General features: G+C 42.6%; 1 protein-coding gene across 5 annotated transcripts in view; it reads left to right on the top strand.

Annotated features, from left to right (window-relative positions):
- Positions 1 to 16,913, top strand: part of tulp4a (TUB like protein 4a) — a 44,683-nt gene that overhangs the window by 26,101 nt on the left and 1,669 nt on the right. For all 5 annotated transcript variants that reach the window (XM_034699441.1, XM_034699436.1, XM_034699440.1 and 2 more), the window contains 8 exons: positions 5,807 to 5,914; positions 6,055 to 6,221; positions 8,205 to 8,429; positions 8,614 to 8,848; positions 10,948 to 11,092; positions 11,711 to 11,855; positions 13,083 to 13,176; positions 13,275 to 16,912. In XM_034699441.1, the coding sequence (XP_034555332.1) occupies positions 5,807 to 5,914; positions 6,055 to 6,221; positions 8,205 to 8,429; positions 8,614 to 8,848; positions 10,948 to 11,092; positions 11,711 to 11,855; positions 13,083 to 13,176; positions 13,275 to 16,912 (4,757 nt within the window). The remainder of the gene's footprint in view (positions 1 to 5,806; positions 5,915 to 6,054; positions 6,222 to 8,204; positions 8,430 to 8,613; positions 8,849 to 10,947; positions 11,093 to 11,710; positions 11,856 to 13,082; positions 13,177 to 13,274; position 16,913) is intronic.

The following is a 16,913-nucleotide window of genomic DNA, read 5'->3' on the forward strand; positions in this document are numbered from 1 at the left end:
AATATTATAGACTCAGGGACATGTATGGGTGGGAATCGAAAACCGGATCCGACTTAGAACTGGTTCCACTTGATGAATTCCATCGGTATTGTACACCTCAAATGTTATCAGTTCTTCTTACCGATTCATTTCCCAGAATGGCGTCACGTCACGTCGTTATGCATTATGTCACACACTCTGCGACGCAGAACTCCTTCAACCAAGAGGAAACATGGAGAGTAAGAAGCGGTCTAAAGCGTGGCTCCATTTTAGTAAAAGAGATGAGAACAATGCCGTGTGCAATCAGTGCAACGCTGTCATCTCTTGTGAAGGTGCAAATACCTCAAATATGCTGAAGCATTTGTCGACTAGGCCTCGAAGCTTGGGGTTCGCGTCTGGCTGAAGTGGAGAAGGGTTCCATGTGAACATGTTCGCGTCAGGGAGGCGGAACCCCAACCTACCTCTCCCCTTTCGGAGTCGGGACGCTTTCCCTCAGGCTCCAGGGGCCATGTCCAGACTCACCCAGCCGAAAATGAGGCACTGATAGCGGTCCGTGATGACCCCCGGAGGAAAAGCGTTTATCCTCTCCAAATTCAAAGTCTTTTCATCCAGGCTCGAGGGGACACGTCCGGACTCACGCAGCCAAGAATGAGGTCAACCTATTGTTCAGTATGTTCAAGTTGAATATGTTCATGTTCATTCTTGTGCAGACATAATTTTGGAAAAAAATAAATGGTTCCTTTTGGTATGGAAGACTGTGTGGAACTACTTTTTTTCCCCTCAAAAAAATACTCAGGAATCATTAGGAGAATTGATAAGGAAGTGGATTGATAAGCAGAATCAAAAATGGCATTGACATTGATAAAATCTTATCAATTCCCACCCCTATGGACATAAGTCATAAGTCTTCATTCAATATCAAGGCCATAGAAACTATGACTGAGATCTAAAAGGGACAAAAACACAACTGATGAACTCAAATCATGAAAGGGAACACATCAGACAACCTATTCAGATGTGTCGTTCTGAGCTATGAATAGAGCTGAACATTATCACTCATTCTTTGTCTTTATCAGCACATCAGCTCACGTACTTGAGGTTTTAATGGTATGATTATAGTCTGGGGAATGATCATGGTTTCACAGTTATCACAAGAGGGGCTTCAGTCAGCGACCCTTTTTGTCTGCCATAGACAGCACGCCACTTTACTGTGGTTTGTTTACACTGCACTGGAGGAGACATGTTTATTTAATTCCCTACCAACTCATTGTTTATTAAAGCAACGTTCCACTCACATAATACCACTCAGTTATTATGTATTAACTTTACTTTTGCGAGTAGTGTTTTGGGTGTTGAGGCTGCAGATGCCGTTGTTCTTGGTGTCTCTGAAACGCCCCCGCACTGCTGACTTCACCGGTTACAAAGCTTTGCTGCTTCATCCCTCTGCCATAGTGAAAGCAAAGTAAAGTGAGTGAACATAACAAAAACAAGCAGTGTTCTGGCGTCTTCATGGTTTCATAATCCTGATCTTTTACCTTCATATTTCTTTGTATTGATTTTTTTTTTAATTACAGCGCATATAAGCAATGGCAGTGTAAAAAAGGAGAGACAAACAAGAGTGTGTGCACCAGTGGCAGTACTGAACAACAAAAAGTGTCCTGTCATTATCATAACCCCAAGCCCCTCCAACAAGAAGAATACAAAGAAAAACAAAAAACGATAGGTAATTAAATAATAATAATAATAATAATAATAATAATAATAAAAAAAGACATATAAATATTAAATACAAATATAATGAGGCCTAATTTTTAAGATGCACGCCCTTTTTAGAAGTTGGGCCAACTGATTTTATGTTTGTTTGTGTTTGAATTCATTTTCTTGGACTTCAGTGTGAGAGTTTCCAAAGGAACAGTTTTTTTGTCTCTTTTATGATAGGACAGCTGTAGAGAGACAGGAAATGTGGGGAGCAGAGAGGGGAGAAGACATGCAGTACATGGTTGCGGTCGGGAGTCAAACCAGCAACCTCTGCCATGAGGACTGTAGCCTCTGTGTGGGGCGCTTAGACCGCTAGGCCACCAGCGCCCCCAAAGGAACAGTTTTTGATCATTGTCAGTTCTCCATCCTGATGTAACATGTACAATGAGAGCTCTCAGGTCTTGCTTCACGGTCAGACAGTGCAGTGTGAGAACTTCACTCAAAAGTTTAGTTGTAGCATCTCAAATAGGGATAGAGCGATTATCGGCGCCAATATTCGGCATTTTGGCGCATACCGGCATCAGCTTTTTTTTAAAATCCAACGGCCGATAAAAGATCTATTTAAAACTGTGTTATTTTGGCTCAAAATTCACTAAATCAGGTGGCAGAAATGACACCGTCTGCAGAAACCGTAGCCTAGCTTGCGTTCCATTTCTCCCTGCAGTTTCTCATTACAGGGCCCGAGCTGAGCAGCATCCGTTGTGGTCCCTACAATTACTAGTGATTTAAAACTCATACAACCCCACTTCACAAAGATAAGTGAAAGATTAACATTTAAGTTATATTGACATTTTGGAAAACTTTATTTACTGTAGAAAACTTTAGGGAGCTATTTATTTGTTTAGGTTTTCATTGAACTTTATAAGACATGGTGCTGAGCCTGGGAGCTCCCTGCACTTTGTGTTAGAATGTTAAAACAAAGATGTCTATTGTCTAAGATAAAAAAAAAAACTTTGACATGTTGCAAATCTGAAAAGCTGTTTAATAAACATATGCTTAAAGGCATTTAAACAAAGTTAAGTGTTGGAGTTTGTATTATTAAAAATTTTGACACCAATATTTTCCCTTTTACTGCAAATTAATATCGGCTCCAAGTATCGGTTATCAGCCTCCTTGACTACTAATAATCAGTATCGGCCCTGAAAAAATCTGTCTATCACTAATCTCAAATGATTCACTCGTAGAGAGTTAGCTCCCTTTCCTCTTGTACCGTGTGTGCTTGGTCTAAGACTGTGAACATGTATGTTTATTTTTTCAGTTTTTATTGACTTTGCAGATTGAAGTTCAGTTGATACACAAAATCTATTTGAGCTTGTAGTCAGATCAGCACCACTATCTCTCTGACAGACAATATGAGGCATATAGGGAGGTGGGAAGGTGACCACTGAACTTAGTTATTATGCAGCCAGCTGTAAAATGAGGAGAGGAATATGCATTAAAGCTAAAGAGTGTGACCAAGTGGAAGGTTGATGGGGAGCTGCAGTTAAAGAGCTGCGAGTTGAAGGAGAAGCATACTGAACGCTCCTGACATTGGCGTATTCACTGAAACTCTTGATTGCTCTTAATGGTTAATTCGCTGTTGTCATAACAGCAGCAGCAGCAGCAGCAGCAGCGGTCACCGTGTAAGGGTGTGCGTCACCACACTTCTTATGTGTTTTCACACCTACATTAAGCACAAGTGCACAATCAGAGCCTTGAATGGAAATTAGATTTATTTTCTTTGCCAAAAAAGACCTGAGTGGAAAAATCTGTGAATTCTTTTTTGTTTTTCAATTTTATTCAGACTGTCTCAAACCAAATCATCTTACCTGCAAATTTCAGGAGAGCCCAGTATTCATGTCACAGAGGACTTCCATTTGGCAATTGGGGCGTGTTTTGTCCATTGCAGGCTTCATTATAGGAATCTAAAGCCCAGAGAAAAAATATAAAACATCTGGATGATAAAGACTTACACCGTCTCAGATTTCACTCACACCAAACGTTATCCAGGATGTCATGATTCAGAGAATTTGTTATCCTCTAATGATTTCAAGCCGTATCAATCACTGATGTGAACAGTGGCAGAATTAATCAACAGTGAGCCTGAGCCTGTATGTGCTGGGTTTACCGTCCAAAGCCGATATATAGATGTCCGATGTGTATCTGGGGCAGTGGGACTCAAGCAGCCAGAAAAGGGAAGATCTGCATGTGGTTAGCTTTCCCGACCCTCCTGCTGCGTTCTCTGTGAACACCAGCCCACGGAACGACCTCATTTTTATTGTTCCTGTTTCCTCTTTTTTTTCCCTTCTCTCCAGCTTAATTAGTCCCGGTTGCTACGGCTGCATCTGCGAGGGTCTGTCCTCCTCCTGCTGTGCTATTTTGTTCCCCTCACCTCACTGTGGGCCAAGTGGTTACGCTGAAAAGTGCTTGCCTTAGCTGGAACACTGATTATGCTCTAACTCACTAATTAAAGCGGTCAATAGTAATTGATCGGTCCCCCGGTTGAAAATATCTCTCAAGTGGACAACCTGGCCGAGGCACCCGGCCCTCCTCATCCTCTGCCTGCCAGGTCTCTGTGTCCTGATGTACGATGATGACCCATTATCACTGCACTGCACAACACTGACTTTACAGCAGTGTCACACGTCAGCACGCCTGATTCAACGCATTGTACACTATTGTTCCTATTTTGGTCTTAAAGTCAGGGGAATAGGTTGATAATTCCTTTGTGCTGGTATTTGGGTCACAGCAGGAAATACTCACGGATGTTTTAACAGAAAAGAAGGTATCAGTGATTGTTTAGAGTCGTGAGATGTGTGTGAATTATGATGAGCAGCACACACACGCTGAAAGTGAATTACAGCTGCTGAGGTTGAGGAACAACCTTTGCCTTTCTTCATTATAGCCTCATACTACCTCGACATAAAACCCAGACAGCCTCTCTAATAAGAACACACACCCTGTTTTATAGCCCACTGTGGAAATGCATATGAATCACGCCATCTTTGTAGGTTACCAGTAACGACACTCATTAAACCTGCAGGTTATTTTCTAGATGAATTGTTTGGTGTGCCATGTTTGTTTTTGTTTTTTTAAACCAATATGACAAAACATGGAGACACTGAGTTTGAAAAACTGGACTTGAGCCAACATAGAAAATCCATCTCTTTTAAAGACAAAATACCAAACAGTCCTGATGAACCTTTCTGCTGATCAACACATTCATTAATATTATTTCCCCTTTCTTGTTTCATGTGTCACTAGAATGTCTTATATAAGCCCACATTTCTCTTTCTATTTCTCTCGTTCTCTCTCTTTTCTGTTTTTTCTGTCTTTTTCTCTCTTTTCTTTTTTTACTCTCTTTTGCCCTCTTCTGTTTTGCTCTTTTTCTCTCTATCTTTCTTTTGCATTCTTTTTCTCTTCTGTTTTGCTCTCTTTTTTGCTCTCTTTTTTCTTTTGCATTCTTTTTCTCTTCTGTTTTTCTCCTTTTTTCTCTTCTGTTTTTACTCTCCATTTCTCTCTCTTTCTTTTTCCTCTATCTCTCTCTCTTCTGTTTTGATCTCCTTTTCTCTCTTTTTTGTTTTTACTCTCTTTTTCTCTCTCTCTTTCTTTTTTCTCTTTTTCGATCTCTTCTGTTTTGCTCTCTTTTTCGCTCTCTCCTTTTTTTGCTCTTTTTCTCTCTCTTTCTCTTTTGCATCCTTTTTCTCTTCTGTTTTGCTCTCTTTTTCTCTTTTGCTTTTTTTCCTCTCTTTCTCATTTTCTCCCTTTTCTGTTTTGCACTCTTTTTTTCTCTCTCTCTTTTCTGACTTTCTCTCTTTTTCTCTATCGTTTCCTCCCTTTCTCTCTGTTTTGCGATGCATAAAATCAATTATTGCATTTAAAATAGTGCAGAGGTGGATATATATATTTAAGTGTTCATACAGATTGACACCCACTATCTTTGCTTGTTAGGGCCGTTCATAGTTTTTTTTGGAGGTGTGCTCAGTTAAAAGTCTGCAGAGGATTTCCTGTGTTAATAATCTAAGACTCAATGATGTTTCCCCTCACACTACCTGCCTAACGTGTGTGCTCCTCCTGTAACTCTCCTCAGTGCACAGTCAGAAACCACTGCTGACCGTCAGCTTCACCTCCGGAGACATCAGCCTGATGAACAACTATGACGACCTCTCACCTACCCTCATCCGCACCGGTCTGAAAGGTGTGTGGGTGTCTTCTTTTGAACGCACATTCAACTCTTTCTTTGTTTAGTTGCTTTTCTCCTTCTGCATGAGTAAACACGGCTTTATGTATGTAAACGAATGATTCATGTCAGTGTTTTTCCTGTGACATGTGCTGTAGATGTGGTGGTCCAGTGGTGCGCACAGGGGGACCTCCTTGCAGTGGCAGGAATGGAGAGGACCCTCCTCTCCCCTGACCCCACCTGTCCTAACCCCACCAGGAACGCTATTGTCAAGTTCTACAACGTTCAAGGAGAACACATCTACACTCTGGACACACCAGCACAGGTGATGAACTGAAACAAGGCCAAACTTCGATTACAACCCTCATATGATATATATGGGTCAGCTTTTTTGGCCCCCGATTCATATCAGACTTTTTTTTTTTAAACGTTTTTATTAGACTCAGCCAACATCACTAAACAACAATGCAGCCATCAGACTCAGAGACAAAAAAACAAACAAGATTTTTGAAAACACCTAGTCCATAGTCTGAAAGTAAAGATAAATTAATAAATAAATATATAGTACACAATTAAAAATAAGGAAATACATTCATACATAATAATAATATTATTAAGTTTGTAATGATTAACACAAAAATAAAAAATAGTAATAATAATAATAAAAACAATGAATATAAATAATTGGATAAATAGTGATTAGGATAATAATAATAATAAATAATAATAATAATGATAATAATAATAAATAATAATGATAATAATAATAATAACAACAACAATAACAATAATAGTAATAATAAAAAAAATCCTCACAGTAAACTTCAAAGAAAAATAAGTCAATAAAATGAAATAATAATGTTTATGTATATCACAAATCAGCCTATATCCGATTTTTAATATTGAATATCTGCCAAAATCGAGTCCCCTTCCGAAACTTGTGTTTGCACAAGAGTTAAGAGTTGGGCTGCACATTTTATTTGTATTCTTCTTATTTTACAAAATAAATGAAGTAAATAAAATAGATATGAAAGATGTCTTCAGCTTATTCCATTTAACTTAGTCCAGTTTATGTTTATTTATTTGCACAATTAAAAGAAAATACACACAAAAAAAGAGCAAAGATAAATAATATACTGTGCAGGAAGAGGCAGAAAACTCAGAGAGCTTATTTGAAGCCTCCACCCAAATAATGTTCTAATATCAAAATGAATTAAAAAATACAAAATTGACACATATAAAGACAATAGTTAAAATAACATAAGAATATACAAAATTAACAATTAATATAAATACAGTTATTACCTCAACAGAATTCAAAAGTACAAAATATGAATATGATGTGTGTGCACACCTACTCTATGAGTATGTGGTTGAGCATGATGAGTATAATTAAGTAACAATGGTTAAAAGTTTTTTCAAGCATCCTTTATAACATTTTAAAGATAAACAGTTTTTCGCTACATTGGAAAAAATATTCCAGAATTTGGTGCCCCTGAAACATGTTTAGAATTTACTTCTACAGGTGAAACATTTAGGAGGATGAAGAAATGATGTTTGAGTAGTTGAGTAAGAGTCAAATTCAATTTGAAGTAAGACTTGAAGTGATCAGGGATATTCCCTTCACGCCAAATTTGAAAGATATTGATGTTATAGATATTAAGAAGCTGGAGTTTCAGAAACAAAGGAGCAGATGAGACGTGTGGCTTCGATCAACTTGCCATCCTGACAAAACATTTCTGAAGGAGCAACGTTTTATGGAGAGTCGTAGGAAAAGTACAAACCCAAAATGTATTACAATATGAAAGATATGGATAAATTAGGCTGTAATAAAGAATGAGAAGACAATTTGTGGTAACGAGATGACTAATCCTTCTTATAATACCAAGAGATTTATTCGTTTTTCTGCTAACCCAATCGATTTGTTCTTTCCAACTCAGATCCTCATCAACAGTTAGCATTACTATAAAACTTAGAATCTGTATTACATGCTCTGCTGCATGAAACCCAAGAAACTGGTGTGGATGTAAAACGAAAGGCTTGAATCAACCAACAAATCATTTAATTTTGACAAGCAGTGTACGCCGTCAAGTAATCTCTTAGCAATGTACACTTCAATCCGCTCCCCTCTCCCATGGGTCTTATTTTTAATACACCATATGAGCAAGATGTTTCTACCAGACTTCCCAAGAAGATCAAAAGTATTCAGATGATTTGAAACCAACTTTTAACAAGAATCAGCAGTTAGAAGCTCTGTGACAAAATAGTCTTCACCTGTCACTGACATGCTTCTCCACCCTCCCCGCAGCGCCCCATTACCACGCTGTGCTGGGGTCACCGTGACTCACGCCTGTTTCTGGCATGCGGCCCGGCACTCTATGTTGTACGAGTGGAGCACCGCGTTGCCAACCTGCAGCTCCTGTGCCAGCAGGGCATTGCCACCGCAGTGAAGGAGGAAAAAGATGTCGCCAAGCTCACCATGCCTTCCCGCCTCTGTTCCTACGTCACCGCTGCGTTCGTCCCCACCATCAAGGTAACGCAGAGCAGGAGGTGTTGCATCCATTAGTCATATAAATACATGTGGAGGGCCTCCTGTTAATGTACTTGACACATATCGGTCGTAGATGTCACCTTCTGACATAGCATGATGGAGTATTATCTAACTTTATAAGCAGTTTACTCAAGCTAAAACTGCATCTATATATTCTCTCTTCCAGCCCCCCATCCCTGATCCCAACAACATGCGTGATTTTGTGAGCTACCCAACGGCTGGAAACGAGCGTCTGCACTGCACCATGAAGCGAACAGAGGATAACCCTGAGGTGGGAGGGCCGTGCTACACTTTGTACCTGGAATATCTAGGAGGTCTGGTGCCCATCCTGAAAGGCAGAAGGATAAGCAAACTGCGTCCAGAGTTTGTCATCATGGATCCCAAGACAGATGGGAAAACAGGTAACAAATGAGCTTGATATTTGTCCCAAAGCAGGGCGTAAAGATCCCAAATGATGTTTCATGATTGTACGATCTTGACAGTGAGACCTGGAAGCAGCTAACCAGCTAATCAACACAACATTGGCATCCACTGCAGGTGCTATTATATAGAAGATGTATAGATTTAGTTGATGAATGGTATGAGGGGATGATGAAGATGCATTTAATAATTTTTCATATCCTCTTTTTTCATTTTGTTCCATTCAATTATCCAACTTAATTAACAGTGAAGTTAGGGCTGGGCGATAATACGATAAAAATATTTATTGTGATGTAATTTTTCTCGATATAAATATAAAAAATGTTTATAAAAAATCGATATAAATAAACATGTAATTGCACCCCCCCAGCGACTTAAACTGGAGGGGGTGCTAATGAGCTTTAAACGCTAGTTGCCACCCAACATTAGACAGGAGAAGAAGACAGCATTGAACAGTTAATCATGTGAGAGGTAGGCGGGGCTTAAAGACGTCAGGAGCAGAATGTAAACACAGCTGAAAGAGTGACACTGAAGAAAACTCAAAACCTACCAGCTCAAAGCAGAGTCGTTAGTCTGACACTGTGTCAACTCTGCATTGACTATTAACTTAATACACTTCATTAAATATACTATCAGGATGTGGGTAAAGGCAGAGCACAGAGACAACTTCTGCTGCTAGTTCTAACACGTTTAATGACCACCGCAACGACCGTGATGCATTCACTGCACTGTGGGAAACGATATCACTCTGCTTGTAACCCATAGTAATCTTAAAGGGGAGAGCACAACTCAAAACAATACTCTACTAAACTGATACACAGTACATCATTTAATATATATTTGTTCTAAATTTAAATCAAATTATGGAAATAACCTCAATCTGAGAAAAATAAGAATCTACAAACTAAAACTTCACAAAAATCTCATCTTACATTAAAGACCTGCTTCCTGTTAGCACCATCAGAAATGATGGATTCAAGAAGTTCCACAGAAAACTAAATCCAGATACAAACTAACAAACTGTCTGGTTTCTTCAACTTTAACTCAGGACCAAAAATCTGACTTTAAATTTAAATGAAATATTGATTTGATATTTATTGTGAGAATTATCGATATCGACTGATAAGAAATATTTTATCGTGATAACATAATTTTCAATAACGCCCAGCACTAAGTATATTAGAATGTGTTACTCCAGTCCAATGTGTTACTCTTGTTCAGTAACTTGTTATTGTCCTCTATGTAAGTGACCTGGATGAAAAATGTTGTTTATAAACAAAATGTGTTTCATTTGTCAAAACAGTCAAATTGGTGTTATCAAAAACAAAACGCTTTTGTTAAAACAGACACTTAAATCGGACTGTTAAATATATGTTTCTCTGAGACTTATTTCCCTGCTGCGTTACTTTTCTTGTTATTTGACTTTCTGGAGCTGGTACCCAGAAAGTGAGAGTGTGTTTTAGTCACAAAGAGCAGACTGAGCCCATGTTAATTAAAAGCTGCTTAATGTGGGCTCTGATGGCCCCTGGGTTCCTCATAAATCAACTTGCACCCTCCCCATGCAGTGATAAATGAAGCCAGCCATGAAATGGTTCCAGCCCATCCACACTTTAATGTCCATCAAATAAATGAGCTTGACCTAAACTGGAGCAGCAGTGGTCCACAGACGCTGCTTTTCTGAGTTTAAATCTTGCTTTTTTTCTCCCAATCATACAATCCTCTGAACTGATTGGTTCCAAATGTTTATCTGTTTAAATTCTGGAACATTGCTGTTTCTATTGAGCTCTTTAAACCCTCTTTTAGTTCCCTGCCTCTGTGTTATTAAAGTGTTGCTCCTGCAATGCAAAAACTGCCCCATGATTTCTAAAGTCTGACATTTTGTGAAGTATTTTATATAAGAAGAAGAGGGCACAAACTGGGGTACAACATTGGTTCCTCTCTGATTAAAGTTAAACCATGTGAAACAGCAAAACTGCAAATAATGCTGCCTTTTAGATTTATAAAATACACATGTACCATCTTATATTTTCTCAAAGTTAACCACCTTGTTTGTGTCTTTCGTGTTTCTTTCTCTCTTCAGACGAGATTTATGGCAACAGTCTGATATCTGCCATGATTGACAGCTGTAACTGCTCAGACTCCAGCGATATTGAGCTCAGTGATGACTGGGTGGGCAAGAAATCTCCAAAGATATCCAGAGGCAGCAAATCCCCCAAACTGCCCAGGTAACCAAACACTTGACCTGTGTGGAGAATATCTCTCTCTGATATTTCAGTTTGCACGAGTGTGACTCTTCATTTTTATCCCTGCAGCAGCTAATGTTTCAGTCCAATGTGAAATGGACACGACACAGAATATGAGTTAAATCATGAACAAGAAGTTTGGTGTAAATACTGCGAAGTTAATCAGTTTGAATAATAAAAAAAAACATGCTTATGTGCCAGTTTAGATGTATTTTAAAGCATCCAGTTTCCCACATGAATCCCAGTTCAGCATGAACAAAGATGCTTCTGTTACAGCAGAGCGCCAAAGGAGACTTCAGATTAGTCACTCACTCCTCCGACAGCATGAAACCTAAGAATGAAGCTTCGGATAAATGTGCAGTAATAATTCTGGTTAATACTTCTTCCAAACACATCACAAGAAAGCTGGACCGATCATCTTAGTGAGGAGTTAATCCTTGTTCTGCAGACAATGAGATCTTCCCTCTCCTTCCTGTTTTAACCGTTTTTCCAAAAGTTCAGATTCTCATTTGTGTTTCATTTTTCTTACTGCATGCCTAAACCTTCTTCTTTTATTCGCTACCTTCTCTGTAGAGACTTAGTTTGTCCCTTTACCAACAGGATCAATATTGATCCCAGGAAGTCACCCAAACTGTCTCGAGCTACACAAGAGATCTCCAGGTCACCGCGGTTACCAATACGGAAACCCTCGATCGGATCGCCCAGTCTGACGCGGAGGGAGTTTCCTTTGGACGACATCACTCAGGTAAAGATCAGTTTGTTGCCCCATGGATGACTGATGCTTAATAATAATGTTTGCACTGGAGGATTACTGACTTCAGATTTTTTCAGATCGACTTATCTGTCAATAATGAACAACACAGACACGCAGCCGTTCAACAATGAGCAACTTGTATTAAAGTTCACTGTAACACAAACAATGTAAAGTAAGATGCACCAAAACAAAACGTAGGCTAACACCTTGAACTTTCTTTTAAATTAAAGCCTTCAGAACCTCAAACTGGCATCACTCAGAAACAACTTCGGCTTGCAATAGAAATAAATCATAGTCTTGGCCTTGTGCTCCGTGTTTTCATGCAGAAAGATGAGAGTATTGACATGCGCTGGATGAAGGCTTGCGCACTGTCGGGTGATGGGTTTACACGCCAAGTAACGTCACCTCCCATTTTATGAAGTGACTAAGGCTGTTTTCGAAACCACCTACTATACTAGCAGTACGTACTGATTTGGCCAAAATTCAGTAAGCAGTATGTGAACAAGAGCAAAATCTGCAGTATGCCCAAACTCCCCGGATGTCTACTGATTCGGGAAAATTTCCCAGTATGCATCGGACCAGTCTGCCTCAGTACTGTTTCCCACAATGCACAGCGCTTGTTCCACTTTTTTCTTTCTTTGACGGGGGGAACTCAGTTTTTAGGTGCTGTGAAAATTATTAAATTCCATATAAACCACTTCCGAACTTTTTAAATCATATGTGATGCTAAAGAAGCAGTTTCTCTATCAGCTTGGCCGTTGTTTACTTCAGAATTCCGAAACCTGAAATTCAGTGACGTCTGGTCCAGCGTACTGCAACACAGATCGAACAGAACAGTCATACTACAGACTAAATTCAAACGCAGTATGTAGTAGGCAGTACCTACTGTCTACTACATCAGTAGGTAGTATGTAGCAGGTCGTTTTGAAAACAGCCTAAGACTATTGGTTAAATCAAGGATAAGATATCTGCTTAAGCCAATCAGAGTCTGCACTCACTACACAACTGCATAGGGAGGGAGAGAGAGAGAATAACACACGACTTGTCGACTCCTCCAAAGTTACGTTGACTTGTGCCACAGATGTGGGCACGTCGCCAAACCGGCTTTTCTGTTAATGCCCGAGTTTGCACCTACAGATTGCAGGTTGCATGTGTAGGTGTTTTGTGGAGTTTCTCTTTGCATTTGAAAATAATATATTTCCTTTTCCTCTCAAATAGCAAAATTACCTCGCTCAGGTCACATCCAATATTTGGGGGACAAAGTTCAAAATTGTTGGGCTGGCCACATTCTTGCCAACCAATCTTGGTGCAGGTAACCAATCAACACCTTTACTAAATAATATCTATCACTCTTTATAAAAAAGTAACTGTCATTTTAATTAATTTTCCTTTCTGTCCGTCTCTCTTCAGTCATCTATAAGACCAGCCTCCTCCATCTGCAGCCCAGACAGATGACCATCTACCTGCCAGAGGTGCGCAAGATCTCCATGGATTACATCAACCTGCCTGTCTTCAGCCCCAACGTCTTCAGCGAGGATGAGGACGACCTGCCTGTCACGGGCCCTGCTTGTGGAGCCGAAGACAACAACCCACCCTGCACTGTCAACATCCCTATTGCACCCATCCATAGCCCCGCCCAGGCCATGTCACCTGCCCAAAGCATCGGTCTGGTTCAGTCACTCCTAGCCAATCAAAATGTTCAGCTGGATGTCCTAACCAATCCCACGGCAACTCCTTCAGGGGCGGCTGCCAGTGGGTCAGACCAAAGCCAAGACACCATCCTGACAGCCCAGTACACAGTCCCCACCCGGTACTCCAGTCCTGGTCAGGTCATCTTTGGGGGCCTAGAAATGAGTCGCCTCATGGTGGGACCTCCACCCTCTCATCATCCCTCACAACAACAACAACAACAACAACAACAACAACAGCAACAGAGTCACCATCAACAACAACAACAGCAGCAACACCACCAACTGCAACAGCAACAACTGCAACACCACCAACAACAAATTCAGCATCACCAACAACAACTTCAGCAGCAGCAGCAGCAGCTCCATCAACAGCAGCAGCAACAGATGCTTCAGCACCAACACTTACAACAGCAACAGCAACTTCAGCAACAACACATCCAGCAGCAGCTCCAACACTTACAGCAACAGCAGCAGCATCAACATCAGCTTCAGCAGCACATCCAGCAACAGCAACAGCTTCAACAGCAGCATCAACAAATGCAGCAGCACCTCCAGCAGCAGCAGCAACAAATGCATCACCAACAGCAATCACAACAGCAGCCACAAATGCAACATCCACAGCAATCACAGCAACAAATGCATCATCCACAGCAATCACAGCAGCAGCAACAAATGCATCATCAACAGCAATCACAGCAACAAATGCATTATCAACAGCAATCACAGCAACAGCAACAAATGCATCACCAACAGCAGTCACAGCAGCAGCAGCACCAGATGCAACAACAACAGCACCACCATCATATTCAACAGCAGCTCCAAATTCAAATACCTGTTCCCTCTTTGTCCTCAAGTCAGCCTCCAGGTCCAGCTGTGCTCCCACCAGGGGCGTTGCAGATTCAGATCCCTCACCCATCCGGTGAGTTAGTGGTGGAGAGAACAGCAGGTGGTGAACATGAGCACCTGCTTAAGATCAAAAGCCCACGGCCAATCCCACAGTTGGCTGAGGGAGACACTGTGGTGTTCAGTTCCCCTCCAGAGCTCAGCAAGATGAACCCCCCACCCCCCTACCCTGGGACAGTGGCTGCCGCTGTGGCTGCCGCAGCTGCTGCTGCTGCTGCTTCAGCCTCAGCCTCCGCCTCAGCCTCGAACGCTGCATCTGGACTAGGAGGAGGTACAAGCGGAACTCCACCACCCGGGGACCCTTGCCTAAAGAAAGGCGAGTTCCCTCTGCATCCTTCAGGTCAGCAGCAAGCGCAGTACCCCACACCACTGGGATATGAAAGGATAACAACCTTTGACAGCAGTGGGAATGTGGAGGAAGTGTGTCGGCCTCGAACACGCCTTGTCTGCAATCAGAATGTCTACACACTCCAGGGACCTGGCAGCTCCGCCACTCTCAGGGTCACCTCCTCATCATCATCCTCAGCTGACAAGAAGATCCAGCTGCCCTATGCCTCTGCAACCCTCAACAGACTCACTGCTCCTCGCTACTCCATACCCAGTGGGGACCCGCCCCCCTACCCTGATCCAGCCAATCAGAACAATACCATAGGCAGGAACCCCGGACAGAGGCTGGACAGCAGTCTCATCCACGCCACTCTCAGGAGGAACAGCCGAGAGGCCGCTCTCAAAGTTTCACAGATGCTGGAACCACCTAGACCACTGCCTCCTAAGGCCAAAAATAGTAGTGCACTAGCAGCCTCATTCCAGCAGAGGGTGCCAACAGCCTTATACACCTGCAGTCAGTGTAGCACTGGATCCAGTGCTGGAAGCACTGCCCCAGGAAGTGCTAATGGAATAGCAGGAGGAACTATTATCAGGCAGGATTTCCCTCCAGGGACTGGAGCACCACATAGCACAGTTATTGTTCACTCTAACAGCGCCACTGCTCTGGCCTCCCAGTCCTCGTACAACCTGCTGAGCTCTCTCGAAGGACCTGGGAGTGCAATAGGAGGAGTGAGTACCAGAGACAGGGCTGATTATGTAAACTCAGCGTTTACTGAGGATGAAACACTGAACCAGTCACTGAGGCATCTAGCACTAGGAGGAACCGATGCGTCAGGGCTGGTTGTCAAACGCCCACCTCCTTATCAGTGGGATCCCGCAGCCACAGAGGAGGTGTGGGTTCCTCAGGAACGGACAGCAACACTGAATCCCACTGGCCCTCCTGGACCCCACAAACCACCCCCACTTATTCTTAGCCCAGCTCAGCACTTGGATGTGTCCAGACTGCCTTTTGTCCTTTCCCCTAAGTCCCCCACAAGCCCCAGTGCTGCTTCTTTTCAAGCTGCTGCAGCAGCTGCAGGCTACCAAATCTCTCTCCAGTACCCTCCAGCTACTGCCTATCCTGGAGCCCAGCTCCAGCCCATCCAAGGATCACCCCGCCCCTGCTCCTCTCCAAAAGAGATGGTGGCACCAGTACCCTACTCACAGCAGGATGCCACCCTTGTCTTACCGCCAGGATACCCTGCTAACTTGGCAAACCTCGCCTGCTGCCCCCTCCCACCTTTGTATACTGGAGGGGGGGCTTGTTCCGGGCTTCCTATTCCCCCAATTGCCCTTCACACTCCTTGGGGTACCTATAACTCTTGCCCACCTATGCCCAGTCCTGCAGTGCCACTACCACCCAAAGCCTCCCACATGGCAGTTGACAAAAATGTTCTCTCACCTCCACCTCCTCCCCCACCACCGCCTCCCCCACCACCAGCAGAACTCCAGAATCATGGAGGATTACAGGATGCCATGGCCGAGGCTGGGGAAGGTTTTCAGGAGGTGCTCTCCCTGACCGAAAGCCCGGTTCCACAGCGGTCTGATAAGTTCAGCAAGAAGAACCGTAAGCGTGTGGATGGGCGCACAGAGGAGGCTAACGTGCCACCACTAGCAGAAGGGAGCAAGTCGAAAAAGGAGGGCAGAGCTTTAGGTGATTTCAACTCACTTATCTCAAGTCCACGGCTGGGGGGAAGGGACAAGAAGAAGCTGAAGGGACAGAAAGAGCAGCAGTTGAAGGCTAAGAAGCTGAGTAAAGCCACTGCCAACAGTGAGTTCCAGGACAGTTCAGAAAGTGAGCCGGAGCTGTTCATCAGCGGGGACGAGCTGCTCAATCAGTGCCAGAGCGGCAAGAAGGGCTGGAAGAGTAAGAGGAACCTGAGGGCTGCCAGTGAACTGGACGAGATCAAATGTCGAAAGGCCAATGAGAAGGAGGACAGAGGACTGGGCAGCCAGGGATTTGTGTACGTCATGGCCAACAAGCAGCCTCTGTGGAATGAAGCCACGCAGGTGTACCAGCTGGACTTCGGTGGGCGTGTCACGCAGGAATCTGCCAAGAACTTTCAGATAGAACTGGAGGGCAGACAGG

Source organism: Notolabrus celidotus, chromosome 13, assembly GCF_009762535.1.
Source record: "Notolabrus celidotus isolate fNotCel1 chromosome 13, fNotCel1.pri, whole genome shotgun sequence".
NCBI classification, from domain to species: domain Eukaryota; kingdom Metazoa; phylum Chordata; class Actinopteri; order Labriformes; family Labridae; genus Notolabrus; species Notolabrus celidotus.